Source organism: Monodelphis domestica, chromosome 3 (assembly GCF_027887165.1).
Source record: "Monodelphis domestica isolate mMonDom1 chromosome 3, mMonDom1.pri, whole genome shotgun sequence".
Lineage (NCBI taxonomy): Eukaryota > Metazoa > Chordata > Mammalia > Didelphimorphia > Didelphidae > Monodelphis > Monodelphis domestica.
The window spans coordinates 127,276,397-127,303,721 of NC_077229.1; the positions used below are offsets into that span (position 1 = coordinate 127,276,397).

At 36.7% G+C, this 27,325-nt stretch overlaps 1 protein-coding gene across 2 annotated transcripts in view; it reads left to right on the forward strand.

Moving 5' to 3' along the window:
- Positions 1-341: 341 nt before the first annotated feature.
- The window catches only part of ADCY8 (adenylate cyclase 8), a 382,696-nt gene continuing 355,712 nt past the window's right edge, over positions 342-27,325 (forward strand). For both annotated transcript variants that reach the window (XM_007488342.3, XM_007488343.3), the window contains exon 1: positions 342-2,181. In XM_007488342.3, the coding sequence (XP_007488404.1) occupies positions 1,216-2,181 (966 nt within the window). In that variant the 5' untranslated portion in view covers positions 342-1,215. The remainder of the gene's footprint in view (positions 2,182-27,325) is intronic.

Consider the following 27,325-nt stretch of genomic DNA (forward strand, 5'->3'; position numbering starts at 1 on the left):
TTAAGGCCATCTTCTAGGTAAATGAATTCTGGAGGGTCCTAGTTTATTCTCTCTTGGGCCAATTTGCTTAGAAGACAATCAAGGCTCTTACCCCCACTCCCTTCTTGCTCCTCCCTCTTTCCATTCTTCCCTCTCCCACCTCCTTTTTCTAGCTTAATGAATCCAGGAGTATCGAGTGAAAGGAAATAGAACAGGTAGACTTGAGTTCAGGAAACTACAAGTGGAGTCTACACTTCTTATGAACTAGTCTGGGTTGTGAGAACCTCCTTTATCCTCTCCTCCCCTCCTCCATCCTCTCCTCCCCTCACTCCTCCCAACCCTAGGAGGCAAGTCTCCAGACCTAGGATATCCCTAACCGCTTTCACCCAGAAAGAGGAGAGCAGGGAAAGATACTGAGGAGAGACCAGCTTCCATCTTCCTCTCGCTAATTAACTGCTTTATGATTTACTAGTCCAGGGCCCATCTCCCTTCCGATCCCTCCAGTGGGACGCACAGCCACCCCCTCCTTTACCTCCGTCCCCCATACTCCTCCTCTCTCCTACCCATCTGGTCAGCCCGGTTTCCCATCAGCACTCAATGGAGTTCTCTGAGGTGCGTTGCCCCAGTGGCCGCTAGGAACTTCGCACCATCCACCGGACACCCCCCGAAAAGCCCCCATTTTTCAAAGGATGCAGCAGCGCCGTGGGCGTCTGGGAGACCACGGCTGCGGACAGACCAGCCTGGCGCACAGCAGAAGCAGCAGAAGCGGCGGCGGCGGCGGCAGCATTCAGGCACCGGGGTGGCTTTCGGGGAGCAAAGGCTTCACAACTGAGACAAGCCCTGGAAGCAGTGCCCCGGAGAGCCCCGGGCTCCACAAATAGCCCCGACTGCCTCGCACCAAAGTGGGGCAGCTAGAGGTACAGAAGGAGGAGGAAGAGGGAAGCACAATTCTTGGCGCTGGCGCACACGGCGTATAAAGATAGGGGCTGCGTTCCTCCAGGCTCCCCTTACCCCTACTGACTGGATCATGATCATCCTCACTGGCGTCACATTCCGAGGACGAAAGGACAGCTGTAGGCTAGACTAGAAGAGCTTGGCGCCCTTTCTCAACTCCGCGGGTTCCTTTTTCTTTCTTTCTTTCTTTCCCTTTTTTTTAAATAGAGAGGAACTCCCACCCCCGGGGGCGCTCCGCCACCTTTCCCTTCTCCTCCCCCCAGTTCCCCAGATCCTGGCGCGATGGAGTTATCCGATGTACGCTGCCTAAGCAGCACCGAAGAACTCTATACCATTAACCCGACACCCCCGGCCAGCGGCGGCAGCGGGGGGAGCGGTAGCGGCCCCGGCGGTGGCTCGCGACCCCAGAGGCTGCTGTGGCAGACTGCGGTGCGGCATATCACCGAACAGCGCTTCATCCACCAGAGCGGCGTCTGCGGCGGGAATGGCAAGGCTAGCGACCCGGGCGGCCCCAACCACCACGCGCCCCACCTCCAGCAAGCCCCATCCCTCCCCCTTTACCCTCTGGGCCAGCCGGGGCGGCTGTGCTCGGTCGGGAAGGGCGGTCACAACAACGGGGGTGGCCCCACCAAAGTATTCCCTGAGCGGAGCGGCAGTAGCGGTGACCTGGGCTTTCTGCACCTCGACTGTGCTCCTAGTAACTCGGATTTCTTTCTCAATTGGGGTTACACCTACCGAGGGGTGATCTTCCCTACCCTGCGGAACTCCTTTAAGTCCCGGGACCTGGAGCGCCTCTACCAGCGCTATTTCCTAGGGCAGCGGCGCAAGTCTGAGGTGGTCATGAACATCCTGGACGTGCTAACCAAGCTGACCTTGCTAGTGCTCCACCTGACCCTAGCATCGGCCCCCATGGACCCTCTCAAGGGCATCCTTCTTGGCTTCTTTACAGGCATCGAGGTGGTCATCTGTGCTTTGGTGGTGGTCAGGAAGGATACTACTTCCTACACGTACCTACAGTACAGCGGACTGGTGACCTGGGTGGCCATGACGACTCAGATCCTGGCTGCAGGTCTGGGCTACGGGCTCCTAGGAGATGGGATTGGCTATGTGCTCTTCACTCTCTTCGCTACCTACAGCATGCTGCCGTTGCCCCTCACCTGGGCCATCCTCGCAGGGCTGGTCACATCTCTAGTGCAGATCGTTCTGGAACTAATTATCCCCCGGTTGGCGGTGAATTCCATTAACCAGGTACCTCCCCCTTTCCCTTTCCCTGTCTCTGGCTTCTGGGGATTCTCGAGGTTATTTATGAGTGTATTCTTCACTGAGTGACGGGATGGAGCAGATGACCTCTAAGATCATCCTTCCATACCCGAGATTTTAGGCTTCTAAGAGTAATGCTTATTCGACCACTCCTAAACCATAGCATTCCCACCTCCGCCCCCCTTCACCCTTCCTCCACCTCTGGTTTATCTTTTGGCCCGCCGGAAAGAACAGAGGGGAGGTGCCCTTATTCATAATCTAATCCAAGAACAATAGAGATCATTAAAACAACAACAACAACAACAACAAAAAAACTGTGAGGTGGTTTACTAGAATATCTTTATGGTTTCTTCCAAGCCAAAATTCCTATATATATGAATGTATTGAAGTATTAGCTGTAGAATCCGAGAATCCTATTCAAATATTGATCGGGTTAATTATTTATCTGAATGACCTTGGGCATGTCACTTCTTTCTGGGCCTCAGTTTCCTCATCTGTAAAATGAAGACATTAAGCCCCTTCCATCTCCAAGTTTATGAATTCAGTTTCACTTTACTTTTATTTGTGATGTCCTTTTATACATTCTCAATCTACAATCCTAATATTACAATACCCCTCTCGATACCCCCTCCCCAATATTTTCCAACTGGGGAATACTTTTAGAGAACTAGACCTTCAAGAAATACAAATAAAGTAATAATAGTAATCTTTATATGTGTATTACATCTGCTTTCATGTTTATTTGTCTTTAATGAGGACCCTCCCCCTTTACTGGGTGAGGTTCAACTTTTTGATTTTTGAAGGTGGGGGGGGTGGTAGGATTGGTGTTTCCTAAGAGGGAAGTTTTATCTCAACGAAGTGAAATACATTCAGGCAAAAGGATGCTCATTCTACAAATCTCCTTCTTTAGCACATTCCCTCTTAACACAAGGTTTCTGCAAAGTAGTTGAGATATGGACCAAAGTTATCACTGCATGTGTAAAGGGAACTAATGGTGAAAGATTTCTTCACTTCATTCAAAGTAAACCTAGTAAAAAGAACAACTTTCCAACTAGTCCTTTACCTAGTACCATATTTGTAGTTGAAGAGTGGAGGGTGTTCTAAAGTTAAGAAAACCTTATACCTATTATTTTTCTATTAGAAGTCTGTACTTTTCCCATATTTCTCTTTTACTCCATTAAAATTTTTAAAAGTTCATTTTTTTTCCATGTGGTAATTTGGTTACATGGTACTTTGCATGCTTTTATTGAATAGACACTGACAAAGTGCTTAACATAAAATTCATTCAGTTGAACTGAATTCGTGTTTAGATCTTTAGTGCTTCAAAAATGCTTCACTCATCATTGATCTTCAGGTTATGTTGTCAGGTTGAGATTCTATTTCTCCTCTGATAACATTTGCCCTCATTGCTTATCTGACTGGTTGTTTTTAGAGTACTTTTTAGGGTTTAAGTGTCTTTCTAGTGGGAATATAGAATTTATAATATATGTGACTGCAATCACTGGATATGACTTGGATAGGTTTGTAAAACTGATATTAAAGCTTATATAAAACAATATAGGGGATAATTTATAGAAACCATAATTAACTTTCAAAATTATTTTCTGATTAATTTTCTATTCCCTTTGGGGAGTTATGAGGGAAAGGAAGAGAATACTTTAATTGACATTATTACAGTGTTTTCTTAAATGTCCTCATAGTCCTGTCACTTTGTGAATATAGATTCCAATAGTTTCAAATTGCTCTTTCTTTATTCAATATTCTGACATACATGACACTAAACCAATCATTGTGGTATGTATATTATAGAGACCAATGAAAAGATGGAAAGAGAGAGAGACAGAGACAGAGAGGAGAATGACTGTTGTTATGACTGTTGTTTCTTCTATCTGGTTATATAGCTATAAGCTATTATTTTGAAAAACTTTTTTTTCACATTATAGTCTTTCATAATAGTTGCAAACATTTTAAAGATGTTGCATTAAAACATTGAATAGCATTGAGAATGTGATTTTTTAGGTGCTTCCATGTGGCAAACTGTGAATAGTTTTAAAGTACAAAATATACAAAACTGTATAGTGTGTTTTATTTATACTGTGAAATAAATCCATAAAATCAATCAATCTGTACTACTTATTTTTACTTTCCATCTAAATATTACAGGTAAGGGGCTAAGATTACCAACCACCTTTTCCTTTACTTCCCATTCCAGACAATTCTTCAGTGAAAATTAAGGAATGTATTATGGTCCTTGGCCCATGAAATCCATACTAACAACTTCATTTTATTTATTTTTTGCTTAAAAATGCACATTAATTGATTGTTTAGCATGTAATGGCACCATTATTATTCTCTTAGCTGTCTGACTGCCCTTAACATTTGAGGAAAGTCTAGGGAGCTCTCCCCTTACTGTTGGTGCTGAATAGTCCTCTATCTCTTGCTTTGTAAAATTTTCCCTTTAGCTCCCTCTAGTGTTATCAGTGTCTTTACAAAATGTCCCTCCCCTGTGCTTTTAAATAGACTTGGAGTATTCATAATTTTTTGACTAATACTTTTTATTTTTAGCCATATTTTCTCAGTTCATCTTCTTGTCTTCTGTAATGCTCCAAACTTTTAAATGCACATTGGCCTCCTATAGTAAGAGGATAATTATGAATGTGGCATCTTCCTTGACATTTATAGCAGCTTCTTTCAGGTTTCCCCACCAAAGATCCTTAACCTTTTTAATGTATCAGGGACCTCTTTGTCTAATGAAGCCTATGGACACCTCAAAATAATTATAAATAAATAAAATGCAATTATCAGAATTAGAAAAGAAATTAATAATATTGAAATAGTTAAATATAGCTAGAGAGAGAAGAGAAAAAGTTCACTAATTGTAGGTTAAAAACTCCTATTATAGACTGTAAAATATCTTTTAGAAGTACCTTTTGCATATGATAACATTATCAAAAAGCCAGTGACCATATGATTAATAAATAAGAAAAAAAACCTCTGACTTGTTATAAAGCATGTATACTTAGAAGAGCTATGATTTTGCTAGTGAAATTTCTCAAAGAAAGTGGATTTCAAGATTCATCACTGCCATAGTAGATACTCTTCTTGAATTGTTGTTGCCCCCCACCTTTGTTCAATAATTTTGTGGCCCACCTGATCATGACACCATCTGAACTTCAGCTAGATTGGTTCTCAGATGGGTAACACAAATGAATTTGCCATTGGGTTATCTATCAGTTTATTTTCCTCTGGCATAGCATAAACACTGTTAGGAGCCTTGAGAGTTGAGCTTTAGTGGAGAATATAATTATATGTGCACACAAACATTCATGTAAGTGTGTTGAATGCAAACACCATAGGAGTCCAAATAGTAATTTCTGGATAATAACCCTTTGAGATATGCTCTGTTTGCTTGTGGATATCTATGAAATTTTTCACAAAGGAGGAACATGAAGGTAGCAACATATATGCTGCATGAATGAACATTTTACTGATGGAGCTAAGAAAAGACACTCTGTTAGATAAATGACTGCAACCCTGGCAGGAGGCTATTCTGCAGTAACTTCATCATCTCTCTCAGCAGGGCACAGGCTTATCATCTGACAGCCACAGACCCTGGGATCTCATCCTGACTCAAAATTAATTTTGACTTCCATTAAGAGAAGTGCTCATATTTAACTTAGCATCTTTAAAAAATCAGGAAACATAAAAATGCAGTTCAGAGTCAATGCATTTTAACAGCTGTTTTATCTCTCTGAAAATGCAGTCTCAAAATGCACAAATAATATCAATAACTGCTTCTACTAAAGTCAGTCCTGTGAGAAGTTTCTTCTTCCCTCCCACTCCAACAAAGAAATGAGATTTGTGACTGTATAAAATAATGAAACTGTAATTCTCTTCCTGTACAAAATGTAGAAAGAATAGGTCTTAGTGTTCTCTCTGATGCATAGTGTACTTTGCCCAAGTGAGTCAGGGGTAGAAAATGCTTCCTAAAAAAGATCACACAGGAACCCAGGAAGAAGGTTTATGTCTCCCCCTCCCCACTTATAAGTGAAAGATGAAGATAACAAAGAGTTTTTTCTTTGGGCAGATCTACCCTTCCTACCACTTTCTTCTTCTGCCGGGTGGAAAAAAGTGATTTAATTCCCCAAGGGTGTAGACAGTTCAAAGGGCTCCTTTATTTCTCTGCTCACCTGAACTCTGCCATTAGTTGAAAAACTGATGCTCCCCTGAGCAGCACTGTCTCCTTAAAGGTGGATCAGTTTCATGCCAACAAAGGAATAGAGTGTACCTGATACAATCCAAGGACAAACATTTCTTTGCCCTCTTTCTGCTTCTGTCACTGACTTCCTGTTCATCCTAGACTAGTAAATTGCCTTCTTGTTTTAGTTTATCCTTCTGTCAATTCATGACACAAAGACTTCTTATGAATATACACATAGGCACTAGGGGCTGATAATGTTGACTGGGCTATTACAAGAATTAGAGAAAATCTAAACATTGTTGCCATCATTATTAGTAATCTTTTAATTGCTGATGAGAATTATGAACTCTCTGGTATTTGACTGTTACTTAATTATCATTCAAAAGCTTTTTAGTGATGGAGTGGGGGGGAATCATTTTTACAGGTTGGACATTGATATGCACTGATAGTCACATGAAAAAACAATGTTTTGGGGGCTTTCCTTTGGTGGACATAAAAATGTACTTCATTAATCTTCCATACATCTTGGTAAGGTTGATAATAAGGTAACATCAGAGTGGTGAAGTGATTTGTCTTTGTTAAGACAGGCAAGTAAAAGGCTCTCCAAATAGGACAGGGCTAGTTCTTGACAATATCAAATTACATGGGGACTTAAATTTAGCACATAGCTTCTAATCTCATCTTTTATTTCCCCCTCCCCATCTAAATTTAGTCCCATAAAACAATTAAAAGGAAAAAGAAAAGACTCGGTTGACCTACCCTAGTAATGCTTTATATTATTTCCTGAACAATTTTTACATCATTTTTTGATCCTAGATTAGACCAAAGAAATTTGTGAGTATTTGTATGTTGAGCATATATATTACTTATACTGTGAATCAAGATGTGACTTGGCATAGAGATGAAAAAAGTGGAGACACAACCAACTTTTTTTTAAACCCTTACCTTCTGTTTTAGAATCAATATTGTGTATTTATTCTAAGGAAGATGAGTGTTAAAGGCTTGGCAACAGAGTTTAAGTGACTTGACTGAAGTCACATAGCTAGGAGGTGTCTGAGGTCCCATTTGAACCCAGAACCTAACATCTCTGGGCCTGGCTGTCAATCCACTGAGCCACATAGCAACCCTGATAACTAACTTTTAAAATCATTTTTTAAGGAAAGAAAAGGCCAATTTGAGCTTAATAAGTGTCTGAGATACCTTACTCATTCCTACTCATATCATATATACAAAATTCTCTACTTTGCTTAACAAATGTCATGTTTGTTAAATCACCTCAATTTGGATTTTGAAATAGTCTCTTCAAAAGAAAAAAAACTGAAATATTCCACAGCTGAGTAAGTCCAGGCCCCAGTTGAATTTATCACTACACTTTATAGAGTACATTTATTTGAAAAACCTATGGCACTCTGCCTGTACATTTTTCTTCAGCAAATTCTTAAAGGTTTTTAAAAATGATTGCAGCATCCCAGCATGCCAGAGGGAACAAAAATACCTCTCCAATAAACAGATTTGAGTGTCAACCTTCCCAGGGGGTTCCTATGGATGCCAGAGAATGGAAATATTATTCTTTTGCTGGTAAAAAATATCTTGAAACTATCCTTTTAAATTTTCTTTGGTGGGGGCAGGTTGGAAGGAAGGACTTTAGCTTATGATGACTTTTAAAGCATCTAGTTAAATCTCCCTAGATCAGTCTCTGACACCTTTGCCCTCCCATTTCCTAATGAGTTCAGATTTCATAGGTTTAGGGCAACTCATAATCTGATGATGCAGTTTGCTTTCCTCTTGATTGAATTATCAATTTATTTTCCTTCATATCCGGTAGCATCACCCAACTGATATCAGTGGTTCAGAGCATAATTATATTTGAATTGGGGGTTGAGCAGGGCTCCTTGTGTGAGGGGAAGTGTAAGTGTGTGTGTTGGGGGAGGAATGACACTTTTCTCCTGGAGCAGCTGCAGCAATGTCCTGTTTAATAGAGCAAATGCATTAGTCATATTTACACTTTGATGATTGATGGCATTTTAAGAGCTCATCAAAAATGAGTGAAACCGAGCATAAAAATGAAAGATGCACCAAAAAAAAATCACTTATCCCAAACTCAGTGCATCAAGGAAGCACTTGCAATCAAAGGTCACTACAGTGATCAAACTGATGTGACATTTTGTCATTGTCTAAATGCTTCCTGTGTCCACAATATTGTCATTTCATTAATCCAAATGTTTTTGGTCTGACCCAAAGTATATGCATGATACAAAGGCAATGAACATCTCAAACAAAGGTTGCCTTTGGGGAAGAAACTAGGTACATATTGACCCAGTGAGGGACCCATAGGTAGGATCTTATTAGGACTCTGTGGATGAGTTACATGCCAGTTCACTTGACATCCTGATTATGAAGTGTGGCTTCTCCTTCCCTTCCCCTTCCCCCCCCCCCCACTGATATTTAAAGCAAGAGGAAATTCAAAGTTGAGAGGCAAAGGATTTTGTGGTACAAAGGTTTTGACTTCAGTCAGTAAGAATGGATTATGCAAATCATTCCTTTTTCAGTATTTTTAGAGATATTCTGAGAAGCATAGGATTCATTGGCCTAAAATGCAACAATAGAAAATGGAAAGCCAATGTGAGAGTGAGTGAGCAATGCTTCCCAAGGAAATATAATTGGATTTACACACTCAAATTCTATCATGTGAGTTTTGTTTGTAAGGAACTATTTTAAGAAGTCAGGTTACTTAAGCAGCACTTCCTATGTTAGTTTTTCTCGCTGCAAAATTTTTCACAGTTGGCCCTACTGAGCAAAGGAAGAATGCCAAATAGATGAATTAACCATTTTGGTGCCAGACTAGCTGAAGAGACACTGCAGCATCCCTGTAAGAATAAGATCTATTAAAAAATCAACAGCTATTGACTTTTCCCAGCTGATGTTCTATCTGGGTCTTTTAATGGATTGTTTTTAGATGAATTTGAATTTGCTGGCTTCTTTGTGAAATGTGCTTTGGAAATTGAGTAAGAATGTATGTGACTCAAAACCTGTATCTCACTTATCTGGGCTGCATATTTTCCTGTCTGTATTGTTCACATGTCAGATCGTTGGAATTTTATAGACCTTGTTCCTGTCTGAGCTCAGGTGTTTCTAATCATGCAACTGTCTTGCAAGCAAAATTCTCTTATATCACTATTAGGAGATAAAGTTCTGAAGATAACATTCCAAATTTTGGCAAAGACATGAGGCTAAATCATACTGCTTTTGTTCTTCCCCACAAACCACCCTGGCCACTTTGGGATTAGTAATTCTTTAAAAATCATTCTCTATGGAAAGGTTATATAGTATCAAAGAAAAAAATTAAATCATACTTCAAGAACCATTCTGTTTTGAAAACAAAAGATTCTTTTTCATATTAGTTGATTTTATGAACAACTAGAAAAGGTAATTCAATGTTCTTTCTTTGTTATTTGTGATTACATTTGGATCACTTAAAAATGTGAAAAGATAAGGGAATTTAATTAAAATATTCCCCTAGCCTGTCTTAGAATGTGGAGGAAAAATGAACTCAGAGAACCTATTTTATGAGTAGATTTCTTCACAAAGGGTGGTATAGTGATGAGATTGACCTTGATGTCAGTCATATCTGTATTTAAGTATTGCCTCTAATATACTACTATAGAATATGGGTAAGAATGGACAAATTACTTAAGCTATTAGTACTACAGGAAGCTCCAAGATTATATAGTGTAGATGAGTTATTGATTTGCATTAGTGCAGAGAAATTCTAAATCTGGAATTCCCCATATCCAAGAATTCACAGTTATGAACAAAGAGGGAAAAAAAAGAATAAAGTACAGGGACTCAAGGTGTTTATCCCAGAGAAGAGAAAATATTTGAGGAACATGATAGCTGTCTTTAATAAAGTATGATTCTAGAAAGGCATAATGTATGACTAATGGATAGAAGATGTAGGAAACAATCTTTGGATCCATATAAAGAAGAAGTTAATAGTCATTGTTGTTCAAAATGTGTTTCTTTCTTTCCTCACAAGTTCCTTATTCCCAGAAGTCAAGAAGAGATTGGATGGATTGAGATTATGAGAAAAACATTTATTCATTGGCCATGTTATATATATATATATATATATATATGTATATATATGTATATATATATATATAATGCACCTCCTTAAGTTACTTCACCCTAAGAACTGCCACTCTGTTTCATTTATAGCTGCCTTTTATGACAGACATTTGAGGGAAAACAACACAATTGGCATCAAAGACCAAGATTTTGCAAGTATTTGCAATAAAGAGATCTGTGAGCTATGTCGTAGAGAGAGATTCTGGTACCAGGTGAGAAATTAAAGTCAGTTACCTCAAAGATCATTTCTAACCCCAAGAATCTATGAAACTAAGAGAAGAGTATATTAATCCTAACACAGAATGATAGCAACCTCCTCTTTGTTGGACAGAAATTTCAGGAAAACAAGTGTGGTATGTTAATGTATAGAAAGCATTAAGGAAGAAACATGATTTGAAGTTAGTGGGAGGAGGAAACAAAAGGACCTGTGGATGTTTATTTTTATTTTATTTTATTTTTTAGGTCCAAATTTTCTTCTTCACTTCTACCTCTCCCTCTCCCCTTGAGTAAATAAGAAATGTGATTTGAGATCATGAGAAAAACATTTCTTCATTGGCCATATATATATAATGCAATGCACCTCCTTAAGTTACTTCACCCTAAGAATTGCCACTCTGTTTCATTTATAGCTACCTTTTATGACAGACATTTGAGGGAAAACAACACAATTGGCATCAAAGACCAAGATTTTGCAACTATTTGCAATAAATTATGTTAAAAGCGTTTGATAAGTCTTGATGGATGTAAGTCCTCTTTCCTCCTTCCCCTACCAGCACCCCCGTCCCACCTTCCCCTGCACCTGTTGGCCAGAACAAAAGCAGCTATTTCACCTGATAGGACACTGTTACTTCCCATGCGGTGACCTGACAAATTCATGATGGATTGCTAATCTGAACTATACTGTCTGAACCATGCTAAGAACAATACAATCACGGGAACCAACTGCCTCCCCACTGAAATAACCAATGAGATTAATCCCAGATTACCTAATCCCTGGACTCCTAACTTTCCCAAACCCATAAAAACATTTCTCCTTGCCCAAATGAGACCCTTGGCTAGCTCTCTTAGCTTTGGGTCTCCCCTTTTGTCTTTGCTTTGTCTAATAAACCTTGCTGAATATCCCACTTTGTTCTCATATTGCCTCTTGTGTCAGGCCCGGACAGCTAGGACTGACAGTTCTAACTTGCTGACTTAAAAGTTTCTAATATATTCTGTGTGCAACCATTATTTGTCTTAGTTTAATTCTTTTATACAGTGCTCATACATACCCTAGGGATCTCTGAGAGACTTTCTTGACTTTGGAAGGGGCTAAACAGATACTTTCATTTTGTAAGGATTAATGACTTTCCTGAAGAGGGGGTTGAATTTTCCTGAACTTTCCCTCTTTTCCAAGTTAGACAGAGTCTCACTACATATATGACTGTTAACATACTTCCAATCCTTTCCCAAAGGAGAATTCCTCAAGAAAATAAACAAATGACCAAAACAAAACAAAAAAATTCTCTGTATTTTCACTGGATAGTTCCCCATACCTAGAATGCATTTCCTCCATTCATCCATGTTTTATCATCTCAAATTTTTGTTAGAGCTGCTCAAGGATCACTTTTTGAAGCCTTTCCCAATCTCTCCCAGATGTTATTGCTTTCCTCACATTCAAATTAAATCTATTAAAAACAAACTACACCTGTGATTCATATGTATAGGGTGTTCTCAGTGAGGAATTTCCTCTTTCAAGGCAAATTGGAGCCTTCTTTCAATGGAAGAGTTGCCTGAATTACAGAGCAGTCAAGTGACTTGCCTAGGGTCACATAACCTATATGTGATTCCAAAACCAGTTCTTTACCCAATATCCTAGCTAACTCATTTTATTTTGTATTGTTTGTGTGTATATGTTGACATCTCCAGCTAAAATATAAGTAATTCAAGGGCAGACACTGTCTCATTATTGTATCGGCCATTTTTTAAAGGAACCACTGGACTGGAAAAGGACATATTTTGTCTCAAATAGGTGAAAAGAATAGTCTACAAACAATACTATGGTGAATTTGGTCTTGCATTCTTTCAAAATTCTTATGATATTCTTATGGGAAGAGATGCAAATATTTGTATGAGCATAACTTCCCCATCATGATGTATCTGTAGCACATTGGAAAGAACATTGTATTTAAAATCAGACAATCTTAAATTCTGAATCCTGACTGGGTCATTTATCACCTGATTAGACTTTAATTATGTAGCTTAACTTCTCTGGACTTGCATTCTTAATCTGTAAAGTGAGGTGGTTAAATCAGATGACTTCAAGGTTCTTTTTTCTAGCATTAATTCTATGAATTTCTGAACTAGACCTAATAAATGGAATTTACCATGATATCTATTTCAGCTCAGTATAATTTGGTTCAATTTGATAATTATTAATTAAGTGACTACTTATAAAACTTTGTGTTTAGGGCAAGGGATATAAAGATGACAGAAGACTCAATCCTTGGTCTCTAAGAATTGGCTTATCTAGGGGAAATAAAACAAAATACAGAAATAATGATAATAGAAGATGTAATCTTTTTCAATACAAAATAAAGGTTCAAACAATAGGAAGAGGATATTTGAGAAGAAAGAAATTGTCTTATGGTTGAGGGGCATCAAAATTTATTAACAATTAGAGCTGGACCCCTGGAACCAGAGGATTTAGAGCTAGATGAGGAAATTGAGGTGAAGAGAAATTGTGACCCTCCTGTCAAGGTCATACAGTTAGGAATCAACCATTTATTAAATGCCTACTATGTTTCAGGCAAAATTCTAAATTCTAAGGATACAAAGAAAGACACAGTCCCCAAGGAGTTTGTATTTTCATAGTGGAAGTGACATGCCAATAACTATGTATATATAAGATGCATACAAGGTAAATGGAGGGTATTCTTAAAAAGAAGGCATGGAGTGGGAGATGCAAAGATTGGGAAAGGCAGACTAGGAGAATCTTCGTCAAGAAGGTAGGAATTGAGTGTTTTGTTTGTTTATTTTTTGAGATTGGTTCACCAAGGCCAGAAGTGCAATGGCTACCAGTGGCCATTCATAAGTGATAGACACAGGAGTTTTAATCTGATCTTTATTTAATCTAGACTAGTTTACCTCTTTTGAAGCAGTCTAGTGGCCCTCCTCTCATTGGGAGAGGAGAGGACTTATCATAACATGAGTTTTAACCCTACTGAAGTATAAAATTCCCCAACTGAAGTGACTCAGCAGCCTCAGTCTTTTCTATTATTAGGAATTGTAGACCTGTACCATTATACTCAATTTGAGCTGAATTAGAGAAAGCAAAAGCCAGGAAATAGAAAAGGAGTATTCCAGACCTAATAATAGTGTCAGGATGTATTTGAATCCAAGTCAATTGCCTTCATATATAGACTACTTTTCACTGACCAGTTATCTATAAGAGAAAGTGTTCAAGAAGAGGCTGTATGCCTACTGTCAAAGATATTATAAAAATAATTTAAGTGCTTGCTAGGGGTTTGATAAAATTGCCATGGAGGTGGCTTAGGACTTGAAGAACCAGTGATTTTGTGATCCTCTGAAACATATTCTATGAAAGGACTTATGCTCAATATCAATGACATGAAAGCAATAGGTGTAGAGTAAAAGTGACTAGGTAAGAGGGTGTTTTATCAAAGCAGGAAAGCATTAGCCTGATATAGGCAGTCAGAATTCATTCCAGGCTTTAGAAAGCAGAATGTAGGATTGAATGGACTATCACCTTCACAGGAGTGAGATTTGGATAGATATGGGTAATCTATAGTTACTGGGAGACTGGTCTAACCCCAAATACTCAGAAACCTTTGAGATTCATTTTTGAATGAAGTAGCTATTCACTATCGGTTTGCAGATGATATTTTTTAGGACTTTGGGGTTAGAACTGGAGGTTAGGAATAGAGAAAGAATGTTGTCATTGAAAAAGGATGTGGGGTCCAAAACAAGTTGAAAGTATATTTGGGAATTTGGAAGAGGGGAATAGAGGAATAATACTTGTTAACTGAAAACAAAATGAACCAACAAAAATAAAAACTTGGATAGTTGATTCACAACTCTTTCAAGAAAAAGAAAAATCACTTTAATAAAGGAATAAGGACACTTAAGTTCTATCTTCCAGGACTGACCTTTCCAACATACCTAGTCCTTCTAAAACACAACTTTCTGTATGTCCTGAGACAAGTCTCCGACTTCTGTAGGTCTCAGTTTTCTCTTTTGTAGTGGGAAGTGGTTGACTAAGTGCCCTTGCAACTTTAGACTTCTATGGCTCTAAAGATAGTCATTTTGATTATGTAAAGTTCACTCCAAAGGGTGAATTTGCCCCCAGTTTAATTGTTTCTCAAATCATCTACTATGACAAATAGTTTAAAGGTATTTTAGATCAAAGGAAGAACAGTCATGGAATGGTAAGTGCTCAAGTGCCCAATGTTTTCAAGATTGTGAAAACTAATTCTACAAATACTTAATCTTCTAATATTTTATTTTCCTAGTACAAGCATTCTATTAATTCTTGATTACTCCACTTATTGGTCAATTATCCCAAAATGAGATTTGATTTTATTGAATCAACTCACAAGCTTGTTAGTTACTGGTTATGTTTTCTGTATGGGAGGGAATATGTTCAGATTTCACTTTGACACTGTAAAGCCATTGCTAGCCACTTCCTCTCCTTTTTTCCTGTCCCATCTGTCCATCCATCTCTAGGTTAAGAAAAGGACAGTATAGGTCACTAAAAGGAAACTTTCTCCCCCCTTGGATGTTATTAATTATGCCTCTGGAATTAGTCCTCTGTACTGTTAATAGATAGTCATTTTGGAGCAGAAACCAGAATTGTGAAATCCTATTACATACATAATAGAGAAGTCATAAGTATAGTGAACTAAAATATGAAAACATAAAAGACAAATTGTATGAACATGTCTGTCTCTGGAACAGGGAGGGTGGGAAGGGAATGGGACACTTATGGATGGGATTTATTATGAGGATATGAAGACAAGTAGGCTATATAGAAGATGTTAGTGATTTCATTTATGTACAGTCTTTTTCTTTGTATATGAAAATGGTTGTTTTATTTGGTTTTGTAAAATTTGAAATAAAAAGGAAAAAGCCATAAGTATAGACTATAGAGTAGATGTAAAGAATTCATGCATATTAATTCAGATTACTTATTATTGTTTAAAAACAACTCAAAACAAAATGATGCTAAAAGAAAAAGAGTTTGCTGACTAAGCTAAATTAACTATCTTCCCTGAGTAGATTTACGAAATAATTGCTCATGTTTTCCTGACATTTTAATTTGCCTTTGTACAGATATAAAGTTGATATTCATTAAAAAAAAACTTCCTGAGCAACTAAAATATACAAAATATTTTGCTAGGCACTAGTACTAAATAAGACACAATCATTGCTTTTGAGAAATTTCTAGCCTAGCAGGAAATTTTTATATGTAGAGCAATGTAATATTGTAAAACAAACTAAACAATACAAAGTGAATACAATACAAAATGAATTACTAAAGTAAATGCAATTCATGGTAGTTTGTTTACAATAAAGGGAAGATATTAAGGAAGAGTGAAAAGGGAGGGAGAGAGAGAGAGATAAAGGTGGGGAAGAATATGACTGCAATGACTGCATTGAACATACAAGAAATCAGTACAACCCCTTCATTATTATAATAGGAAAACAAAGATCCACAGAGGCTAAATGACATGCTCAAAGTCCAAAAGGTAGTAAGTAGTAAAGGATTCAAATTGAGCTATTTTGAAATGGGAAGGTCACCTCAACCATCTTTGAAAGAAAAAGGTGGGGTCACTAAGTCAGCCTTTCACTCACCAACAGTGACTTTCTAAAAGGAAAGCAGTCTGAGGTCTCCTGCATGAGTTCCTCCAGGGTTGAGTTCCTCTTCCAGTCTCTCCTCAAGTGTCTGTCCTCCAGTCCAACTCCAAGTCAGAGTATGCCTGCCCAGAAGGCAATTAGTCGATTCTAATTCCTTACCCAAGACCTCCCACCTCATAATTAAGTGGGAGATTTACACCCTTGGTGATCAGATCTAACATGGGCAGATCTTTCCACTCAACTTCAAGTACTATGCTTACATTTCTGGGGATTAAATCAATAAATAGGCAGAGGATTACAATTCAATCTTCACAATCAAGGAAGAGCTAAGTACCTTCATTGTTACAATCAGGGGAGAGCTAAATCCAGTCTTCACATGTGGCAGACAAGACTATTTTTCAGATATTTCTTAAATTAAATGATAATTGCGAATCCTGTGAAGTTTGTAATTCTTTGTGTTTTCTGGGTGCTTCCTGAAGGAGATAGAAGGAAAGCTTCTTGAGAGCAGATAACATTGAATTTTTTGGTTTATCTTCAGTCTTTTATGATGCTTTGCACATAAGAGATAATCATTGTTTGTTGAATAGAATTGAATGAAAATGTCCTTAATTATGTGGTTTTGTGTCTTAATATACAGTAATTTTTTTGGTCAATGTGCCATCTGTCACTGAGAAAAAGGTATATTCATTTCTATTCCCATTCAGTTTTCTCCAGATATCTATCATATCTAGCTTATTGAAGATTCTATTTATCTTGTTGATTTCTTTCATATTAATTTTTTGACTAGATTTATCCAGTTCTAAAAAGGGAAATTTAAAAATTCCCCCATTATGATAGTTTTGTTGCATCTATAACTCCTTTATCTTTTCCTTTAAAAATCTGGTTGTTATAACTTATGTTTCATTTAGATATATTTCATTTAGATTTAATTAAAGTGACCAGTACTTTGTCTATTTTTTTGTTTTTTGTTTCAAAGTACCAGCTTCTAGTCTTATTTATTAAATCAAAGGTTCATTGACTTTCAATGTTATTAATTTCTCCTTTGATTTTTAGGATCTCTAATTTATTCTTTATCTGAGGATTTTTAATTTGTTCTCTTTCTAGTTTTTTAATTTGCATGCCCAATTCATTGACCTCTGCCCTCCCTAATTTGTTAATATATGAACTCAAGGATATAAATTTTCCCCTAAGTACTGCTTTGACTGCATCCCATAGGTTTTGAAAGGATGTCACATCATTGTCATTTTCTTCAATGAAGTTATTAATTGTTTCTATGATTTGTTCTTTAGCTAACTGGTTTTGGAGAATTGTATTGTTTAATTTCCAATTAATTTTTGATTTACCTCTCCATGTACCCTGACTAATTATAATTTTCATTGCATTTTGATCTGAGAAGGATACATTTATTATTTCTGCTCTTTTGCACTTGTTTGCAATGTTTTCATGTGTGAAGGTACCATGTGCTGTTGAAAAGATGGTGTATTCATTTTTGTCCCTATTTATTTTTCTCCACATATCTACTAATTATAATTTTTCTAAGTTTTCATTCACTTATCTTACCTTTCTCATTTATTTTTTGGTTTGATTTATCTAGTTCAGATAGAGGAAGGTTCAGGTCTCCCACTACTATCTGTTTTCTATCTGTTTCATCTTTGAGCTCCACTAGTTTCTACTTTAGAAATTTGGATGCTAGGCCATTTGGTGCATACATATTGAGTACGGACATTTCCTCATTGTCTATACTGCCTTTTATCAGGATGTAATTACCTTCCCTATCTCTTTTAACTTGATTTATTTTTACTTTGGCTTTGTCAGATATCATGATTGTGACTCCTGACTTCTTTTCATCAGTTGATGCCCAATAGGTTTGGCTCCATCCTCTTACTTTCACCCTATGTGTGTCTACCTTCCTTATGTGTGTTTCTTGTAGACAGCATATGGTAGAGTTTTGGATTCTAATCCACTCTGCTATTCGCTTGCGTTTTCTGGGTGAGTTCATTCCATTCACATTCAGAGTTATGATTACCAGCTGTGTATTTCCCACATTTTGATTTCTACTCCTAGTCCTGCCTTTTCTTCTTTCACTATTTCCTTCTACACCAATGTTTGTTTTTAATCAGTCCTCCTATTTCCCACCCTTTTTAAAACTTCCCTTTCTACTCCCCTCCCTTCTTCCCCCCCTTATTTTCTTTGCAGTCTTTTTAAAACTACCCCCCCCACCCTCACCGTCCCTTGTACTGCTTCTCTACCCACCAGTCCATTTGTTACCGTTCTACTCTCCTATAGGGCACGAATCTATTCTCTGCCCCAACAGATTGGATTGTTCTTTCCTTTTTTGGTCAATTTCAATGCACGTAAGAGTTGAGTATTCCCTCTCTCCAACCTCTTTACCCTTCCAGTGTATTGATGTTCTTCCCCCTCCCACCATGAGCTTCTTTGTGACATATAAATTTAGCCCCTTTTTGTTTCTTTTCCCATTTCTTTTAGTATTAACCTCTTTTTAGCTCTAGTTTTGTATATATATATATATATATATATATATATACACACATGTATATGTATTTATGCATCCATATATCTAAATACTTATTTATGTCTTGTCATTTCATTCTATACAGTTTGTCACTGTTCCCTCTAAGTGTAATTCTTCTAGCTTCCCAGGTGATAACAATTTTTAAGAGTTACCAATGACCTCTTTTCTTATAGGGATATATATTGTTTTAACTTATTGAGTTTCTTTAAAAAACTTTTGTTTTTTTGTTTTGTTTTGTTTTTCTTTTTTCCCTCTTTTTAATTACCTTTTGATGATTCTCTTGAGTTCTGTGCTTGGGCACCAAATTTTCTGTTCATGTTTGGTTTTCTTTACACATTCTTGGAATTTTTCTATTGTGTTGAATGACCATACTTTCTCCTGTAAGAATATAGTCAGTTTTTCTGGGTAGTTGAGTCTTGGTTGTAGACCTAGTTCCCTTGCTTTCTGGAATATCATATTCCATGCCTTTCAGTCCTTCAGTGTAGATGCAGTCAGATCCTGTGTTATCCTCACTGTGGTTCCATGGTATCTGAATGACTTCTTCTTGGCAACTTGAAATATCTTTTCTTTGGTCTGATAGTTATTGAATTTGGCTATAACATTCCTGGGTATTGTCAGTTGAGGATTAAGTACAGGAGGTGATATGTAGATTCTTTCAATCTCCACTTTTCCCTTTTGTTCTAGAATATTGGGACAGTTTTCTTGGATAATTTCCTGTAGTATTATGTCCAGGCTTTTTCTTTTGTCATGATCTTCTGGTAGACCAATGGTTCTTAAATTGTCTCTCCTCGAACGATTTTCTAAATCTTATGTTTTATGAATGAGATGCTTCATATTTTCCTCAATTTTTTCCATTCTTTTGATTTTGTTTTATAGTGTCCTGATGCTTTGTGAGGTCACTTAATTCAAGTTATTGTATTCTGGTTCTTAAAGACTGGATTTCATCCCTGGCTTTTTGGTCATTTTTCTCCTTCTGGTCTGATTCTTTTGGAGGTCATCTTTCATTCTCTTTACCTTATATCTCATCTCCTTTGCCTCATCTTTCATCTTCTTTGCCTCATCTTTCATCTCCTTTGCCTCATTTTCATGCTGGTTGATTTTGGTTTTTAAGACACTATTTTCTGTTTCCATATGACTTATCTTAGTTTTAAAGTTCTTTCCCCAATTGTCTTCAGCCTCTCTTAGTTGTGCTTTGAATTGCATTTTGAGTTCTTCCAAAGCCTGTATCCAATTTGCTGGAATTTCTGCTTCATGGTTTGGTAATCCCTCCTCCTTTGTGTCGTTTGCTCTTTGTTGCCTGTATAGAAGCTGTCGATTGTAATTTCTTTTTTCTTTCTTTTTTTTTGCCCATGTTTACCCCTTATTTACTCCCTGTATTTTTCTGTGTTCTTGCTCCTCTATTCTTTTTTGGTTTTGTGGTTTTCTGACAGTCACCCCTCTTGGATCTTTGTTAGGAGATCTCTCCGTGCAGTCTGTGGGGGATGGCTGTTGGAGTTTGAGCTTCCCTGTCCTCTGAAGATTTGATGTGATTAAGTTCAGCTGGGTTGGGCTGGATGTGCTCTGAGGCCAAAGCCTCCTGGAAGACTGGAGCAGTATGAAGGGTCTCTGCCTCTGTGACCAGACTGCCAGCTCTGTGCTCCCTCTCCAGCTCCTTCCCCACCACCTGTGTTCGATGTTCTGAGCCTGGCACAGCCCTGCCCACAAAGTACACCCCCCAGACCAGCACCTTTGCCCGTTCAGAGGTTCCTACTGCCACTGGAGGCTTATTGCTCTAGGTGGGCGGTGGGAGGGGTCCTGGGACCTTCCTTCTGCCTTCCCCTTGAACCTGAGTGTTCTCAAATTCTGGCGTTTGGGGGGTGTACCTTTTGAATCCAGTCTAGCCAGGAGGGTTCCTTGGCTCTGTCTTGTTGTTAGGTTTAATTTTCTGTCCGCAAATGCATTTAGTTTGTAATTGGTAAGGAAGGGTATTCAGAGGTCTGAACTTTTGTTGCTTCTATGCCACCATCTTGACTTTGCCTCAATTAATGTTATTAATACAATAAGTATTGTTTGTAAAAGGCACTGCATCTGTCTATAGAGATAAACATTTAAAAAAAATGATTTGGTTCCTGTGTCTCATTTCATCTCAAAATTTTAATGGTTATTGACCTCAAGAAGTCTTAAATTCTACTATTACAGTGTAGTTTGAATGCACTGTGGTGTCATAAAAAATTAAATTAAATTAGGGGACATGGTTTTACATGTCCTGGCTCTCCTGTGGAACCCTGAACAAGTCACAGAATAAGCAAGTAAGCTGGACAGGTTCAGTTAAATGGAATTATGTCTGGATATCAATTCATATGTCAGTAAATTATGAACATGATTTCACAGTGTGAAGTGATAGTCAAAAACCTTATGATGATCTTGGTGTCTTTTCAACATGTCCAATTCAAGTTCATTTCAGTAGGCATTTATTAAATGCAAAAAAAATTATGCTAAGTTCTGATGGTAAAAAAAATTAAAATAGCATAATCCTTGCCCATGGGAATTGATATTTTAATAAGGAAGTAAAAATAAGCATGAATCAGTAAAATAAAATTTACGAAGTGATAAATGCATAGAAGTCTAAGTGGAGGATAGCATTCAGTGTTAGGAAATGATAATTCCAATATATAGGTACATACGTATGTGTTTGGGTCAGAACATATATGCACTATCATTAATTTATCTTGGTGACCTATTTTTATTTTTTTTAAATCGTTAACCTATTGTGTATTGGTTCTAAGAGAGAAGAGCAGTAAGGGCTAGGCAACCTGGGTAAGTAACTTGCCGAGGATCACCTAGCTAGTAAGTGCCTAAGACCCGATTTGAACCTATTACCTCCCATCTCTGGCTTCCAATCCACTGAGACACATAGCTGCCCCTGTGCTCTATTTTTGGAAAGATATTCATCATTGGAAATATAGGCAAAGGCTATCACAATGGTGATGGAGAATAAAAGCCTGCCATATTTGGATCAATTAAATGAACTGGAAATGCTTAGATTACAGAAGAGAATAGGAGTGAGATAACTTTTTAATCAATATTTGATGAGGTAATACCGAGGAGGTAGATAGCAGTTATTCTGCTTCAACTCAACAGAGAGAACAAGGAGCAATGTGTCAAAACTGCAGAGAGGTAGATTTCATTTCATTATACATAATAACTCTGCAGTGTTCTATTCTGATTTTATTCCTTTTTTTTTTTTTGGCATGTGAGAGCATCCCTGGATTCTCAGAGACTCTCAGAAGAATATAAGTCCTGACTGGTTCTATCATATTTGAAACACTTTGAATCTAATTCCAGCAGTAGACTGAATTTGCCTTCTGAGGACCAGCCTAGCCAAGTATGGAGAAGCACATCTGCATAGTTGATAATGAAGTTGGCCACTTCATTATTAATTCTGTTGCCATGTCTTCCCATGAAGCACAGGTGGTAAAGTGAATAGACTACTGGACTTGAAGTCAGAAAGATATGAGTTTGAATCCTGCTTCGGATGTTTATTAGCTATATGACTCTAAATAAATCACTTAACATCTAGTCTCAGTTTCCCCATGTATGAAACAATGATAATAAAAGCATCTAATGAGATGATATATGTAAAGCAGTTCACAAACTTTAAGCCACTAAAATTATGATTCTGGTTCTGATAATCATTCTACAAAATTAATGGCATCCAGAGCGGTCTGATTCTGCAGTGATGGCAGAGCAGTGGAAAGGAGGGCAAAGGGTGCTAAAAACTATATAATTTTTACAGTTTAAGAAATGTTAATTTTTGGCACTCTCAATGGGAAATTATTGTTCAATGGGCATACTAATAGAGCAGAGGTTCTTTACCTCTTTTGTTCAGGGACATTTGACTAAGCCAGGCTGGTCTTTGGAAAACTTTAGACCTGCTCGCAGAATAATACTTTCAAATACATAGAACAAACTATTACATTATAAAGGGAAAAATTATATTGAAGTAGAGTTTTCACATTACTAAAGGGGAAAAAGTTCACATATGCCAGGTTAAAGATTCCTCAGTACTAGAGGAACTATATGTTATCATTTTTGACATTTTCACTGTAAACAAAAATCAGAAGGCAGACAGAAGTTGTAGCTAAATAGAAGCATGGCTCAAAGGTTCTCCTTATAGCAAGCTCAAAAAGAAAAGGGGGAAAAAAAGGTCAGCCACATTTCTTTTGTCAGAGGATTACAGAAGTCTAGAATTAAAATTGACCTTACTAATCATCTAGTCCAACCCTTATCCCAAAAGAGATTCCCACTTTAAGGTGCAAAGTCTTGAAGCTCCAGTGAAAAAGAAATCCAACATTTCTAGATACAGCCAGTTCTACTTTTAATTGTGTCAAATGGTTAAATATTTTCTGACTGTAAACCTAAATTTGTCTATTTACAACTTCTAATTACTGCTCTTGGTTTTGCTCCCCAGGCACAAATAAACCAAATTGAATGCCTCTGTCACATGATGGCCCTTCATATACTTGAATGAAATTATCATGTTTTTCTCTGATTTTTCTCTTCTATAGGTTAAACAACCGTGATTCGTTCAAATGATCCACTCTTTTTTTGGGGGGTAGAAAAGAACTCCACAAGTTCTGAAATTAGAAGAACTTGGTTCAAATCTTACCTCTCTTCTTATTACCTATGTGACCATAAGCAAGACACTTAATTTCAGAGGGCCTCACTTTCCTCATTTGCAAAATGAAGTGATTATACTAGATGACCTCTTGAGTTAACTTCCAACTGTAAATCTATGATCCAATGAGAGTATCCATGCATTCCAAGCCCTTCACCATTGGGACTCTCCTCTTCTGGATGATCACTAGTTTTTCAATGCTCTTACTAAATGGCAGCATTGAATAGAATGTCAGATGTGACCTAACCTAAGATGTGAATAGGAGAGCTATCACATCTCTTTTCTTGGAAGCTATAGCTCTTAGTGTAGTCCAATAGAGTAATTTAGCAATTCTGTATGCCACATCACACTATTTATTCATATTGAGCTTCTAATCCACAAAAAAATACTTGATTATTTTCAGAAAAAAATCTTTCCAACTCTACTTTTCCATCTTGTACTTGGGAAATTTGTTTTTGCACACAAATATAAGACTTTACATTTGCTTCTATCACCCCCCCCCCATTTAATTAGATTTGACGGAATCTCAAGAATATTTTCAAGATTTTGATAGAATACTAATTCTAACATCAAGTGAGTTAGTTATTGCCTCCAGCTTATAGACATCAGAAAATTTGATGAGTATGATATATCTGCAATATTTTTAAAAGTAAAATAATTATTTTTATTTTGAACTTAATAGACATTATGTAATGTGATAATCCCATCTTTCAAAATATAAACACTATAATTGTATACTATTATGAACTTCTCTTAGAATTCTTTTTCCTGTTATATTTTTGCAGCGTGTATATTTTTCCCTGTAATTTAAGTTTAATATTAGTTTTAATACTTTCTTGCTTGTCTGTTCCCCCTTCTGAACATTATTCTGTTTACTCTTTTTTATGATGTATTGGTGCCATTTTCTTTCCTTAATTCCCTTTTTTAGTATCACTATCATTGTTCTTTGTCATTACCCCCTTCCTCTCCTGCAAAATGAAAAATAAAAACCCTCCACTTGTGAAAGATAATAGTTCCAAATTCAGATATTACTTGCTTCTGAAAATTTATGTCTCATTCTCAATCTAATCCATCGTCTCTGTATCAAGAGATGAAAGTCATGTCTTGCTACCAGACTTTTTGCACTGATGATTGTTCTTTTATTTTGTTATCTCCCCTTGCAATGTTGTAGGCATTGCATTAATTGTTATGTTCTCATCATTCAGTTCACAAAAGTCCTCCAAGGTTCTCTGAATCTGTCCCTTCTATCACTTTCTACAGGATATTGAATTTCATAATTTATTCATTCCATAGATGATGAAAATTCATTTTGCTTCTACTTTTTCTACAACAGAATGAATTTCTTTCAAATATCTTTGTCCATGCTACTTTACTGAAATTGTTATTTATGATATGACCTTTTCATTTAGGTGCTCAGTGTAGTTAGAGTTTGTCTTGGCATATGGTATAAGGTACAGGTCTAAATCTAATTTCTGCCAGACTGCTTTCCAGAAATTTTTGTAAATAATGAGTCCTTATTAAAGCAGTTGGTAATCATAGTCTTATGAAATGCAATAATAATGGGTCATATGTACCTTGTCTGTTCCTTTGGTCAAGTTTTTTTTTCTTAAACCAGTTCATAATTGTTTTGATGATTAATATTTGTAGTATAGTTGAAATCTGGCTCTACTCAGTCTCCTTATTTCCTATTTTAAAAATTATTTCCTGTCAGATATTGATTTTTTATTCATATGAATGAATTTTTTATTAGTTCTACAAAGTAATACTTCAGTAGTCAAGTAATACTTCAGTAGCTTGATTTGAATGATACTGAATTTGTAAATCAATTTAGGTAATATTATTCTTTTTATTATATTGGCACATCTCAACTATGAACAGTAAATATCACTTCAATCATATAGTTCTGTATTTTAAAAGAATATTTTCTAGTTATGTTCATATAATTCCTGCATGCTTCCTAGAAGAAATATGCACATTTCAACATAAAAAAGAAGAAGGGGGCAGGTGGGTAGCTCAGTGGATTGAGAGCCAGACCTAGAGATAGAAAGTCCTAGATCCAAATCTGGCCTCAGCCACTTCCTTGCTGGGTAAGTCACTTAACCCCCATTGCCTAGCCCTTATTACTCTTCTGTCTTAAGATCAATCCTAAGGCAGAAGGTAAGGATTTCTTTAAAATAAAAAGAAAGAATTGTCTGTGAAACTGTGAACTTCCACATATTTTAAAAATGCATATTAAATATAATGGTAGATTGACAAAATTCTGGTGTTTTTGTTTCCCTTTTTGAACCAAAAATCTGTATTATGATTTAGTAGTTTATTATTATACCTATATATCATAATTCATTCCTACTTCTCATTTTTTGTGATTAAAAGTGTTGCTATAAGTATTTTGGTATAATTGGTATCATCTTTTTTAATGGCTTGGATTATACATATTGGGAACCTCTGGATTAAAGGAAATGGAAATTTGAATTACTTTAATTTTTCTCATAATTCTATATTGTTTTCTATAATGATTGTATCAGTTCACAGTTCCACTAACAGAGTATAGGTATGCTTGTGGAAAGCTCAATTTCAAAAAAACATTTTAAAAGCTGACATTATAAAGTGCTTATACAGTGTTGGCAAAAAAAGCATAATTCTTTTTCTCACCACAACCCTGTGAGGTAGTTAGTTTCTCAGGTAAACTAGAATTCACCTTAGTTTTCCTTTAATGAAGATTTTTTTAAATTTATGAAATTATTATATTACTACTAATATACTCCATTCTAAAAGGATATACATCTATTTTAATTGATTGTGTCATGATTAGCTCTGGTATCCTTTTGTGAAAGTCACAGATGTTTTTTAAAAGGGGAATCAAATAAGAGTATTAAGAGTTGCTTCAAAGAAGGGCTAGAGAGGCTTTTTTTTTTTTAGAAGATGCAATTCATGCTTTTATTCCCATATATCCAAACCTCCACCTCCACCTCTCGGTATATAACTGCTAGGGAAGTTAGGTTTAAAGATACCAAAGGAATCTTTTTTTCTAGTTCTTTCTCTCTTGTATCAGTGCTAATTAATAGGCTATGTCATAGTTAGTTATTATTGTATAGAATTCAACTACATATATGATCTGATGTTTGAAATAGCCAAAAAAAGTTGTGATAGTCTTTAAAATTAGGCCAAATAAACTAAATGTGTCATTTAAAGGTTGATTTATTTTTAAGATAACTGTCTATATTTGGGGATGCCTATTGCTAGATGATGGTCCTAACAGAATTATGTAGAAAGGAAACATATTACTTTTAAGATTATCCCTTTCAATGCCATGCCATCTTTCCTTTAAACTAGAGAAATCAAGCACAAATTTCCTGGCATAATTTGGAAAGATTTACCAAATCAAATGAGATAAAAAGAGAACATAGATAATGTTAACATGTTTTCTAAATCAATATTATGTCTACAAAGTTTAATGGCTCTATTTAATGGCCTTTCATTTCTATGTGTTTGACATGACTAATTTAAATTGGTGAATTACTCTTCTACCCTTCCTTTGCCCATTTTTCTATGCTAGTCACTTCCTTTTCTTAGTTTAGTTGGAAGTTATACCAACACTTGTGATTCTTGCGTGCAGAAGTTAATCTTATATACATATACTTCTTCCCACAGCTTTTAATTAAAGACTCCTGTTTCATCTTCTCCAGCCTCTGGAATCCTTTGGTCCCAACAAAATATTCCTTTTTTACTGGAATTTTCTAATTACAAATCTTTCCTCTTT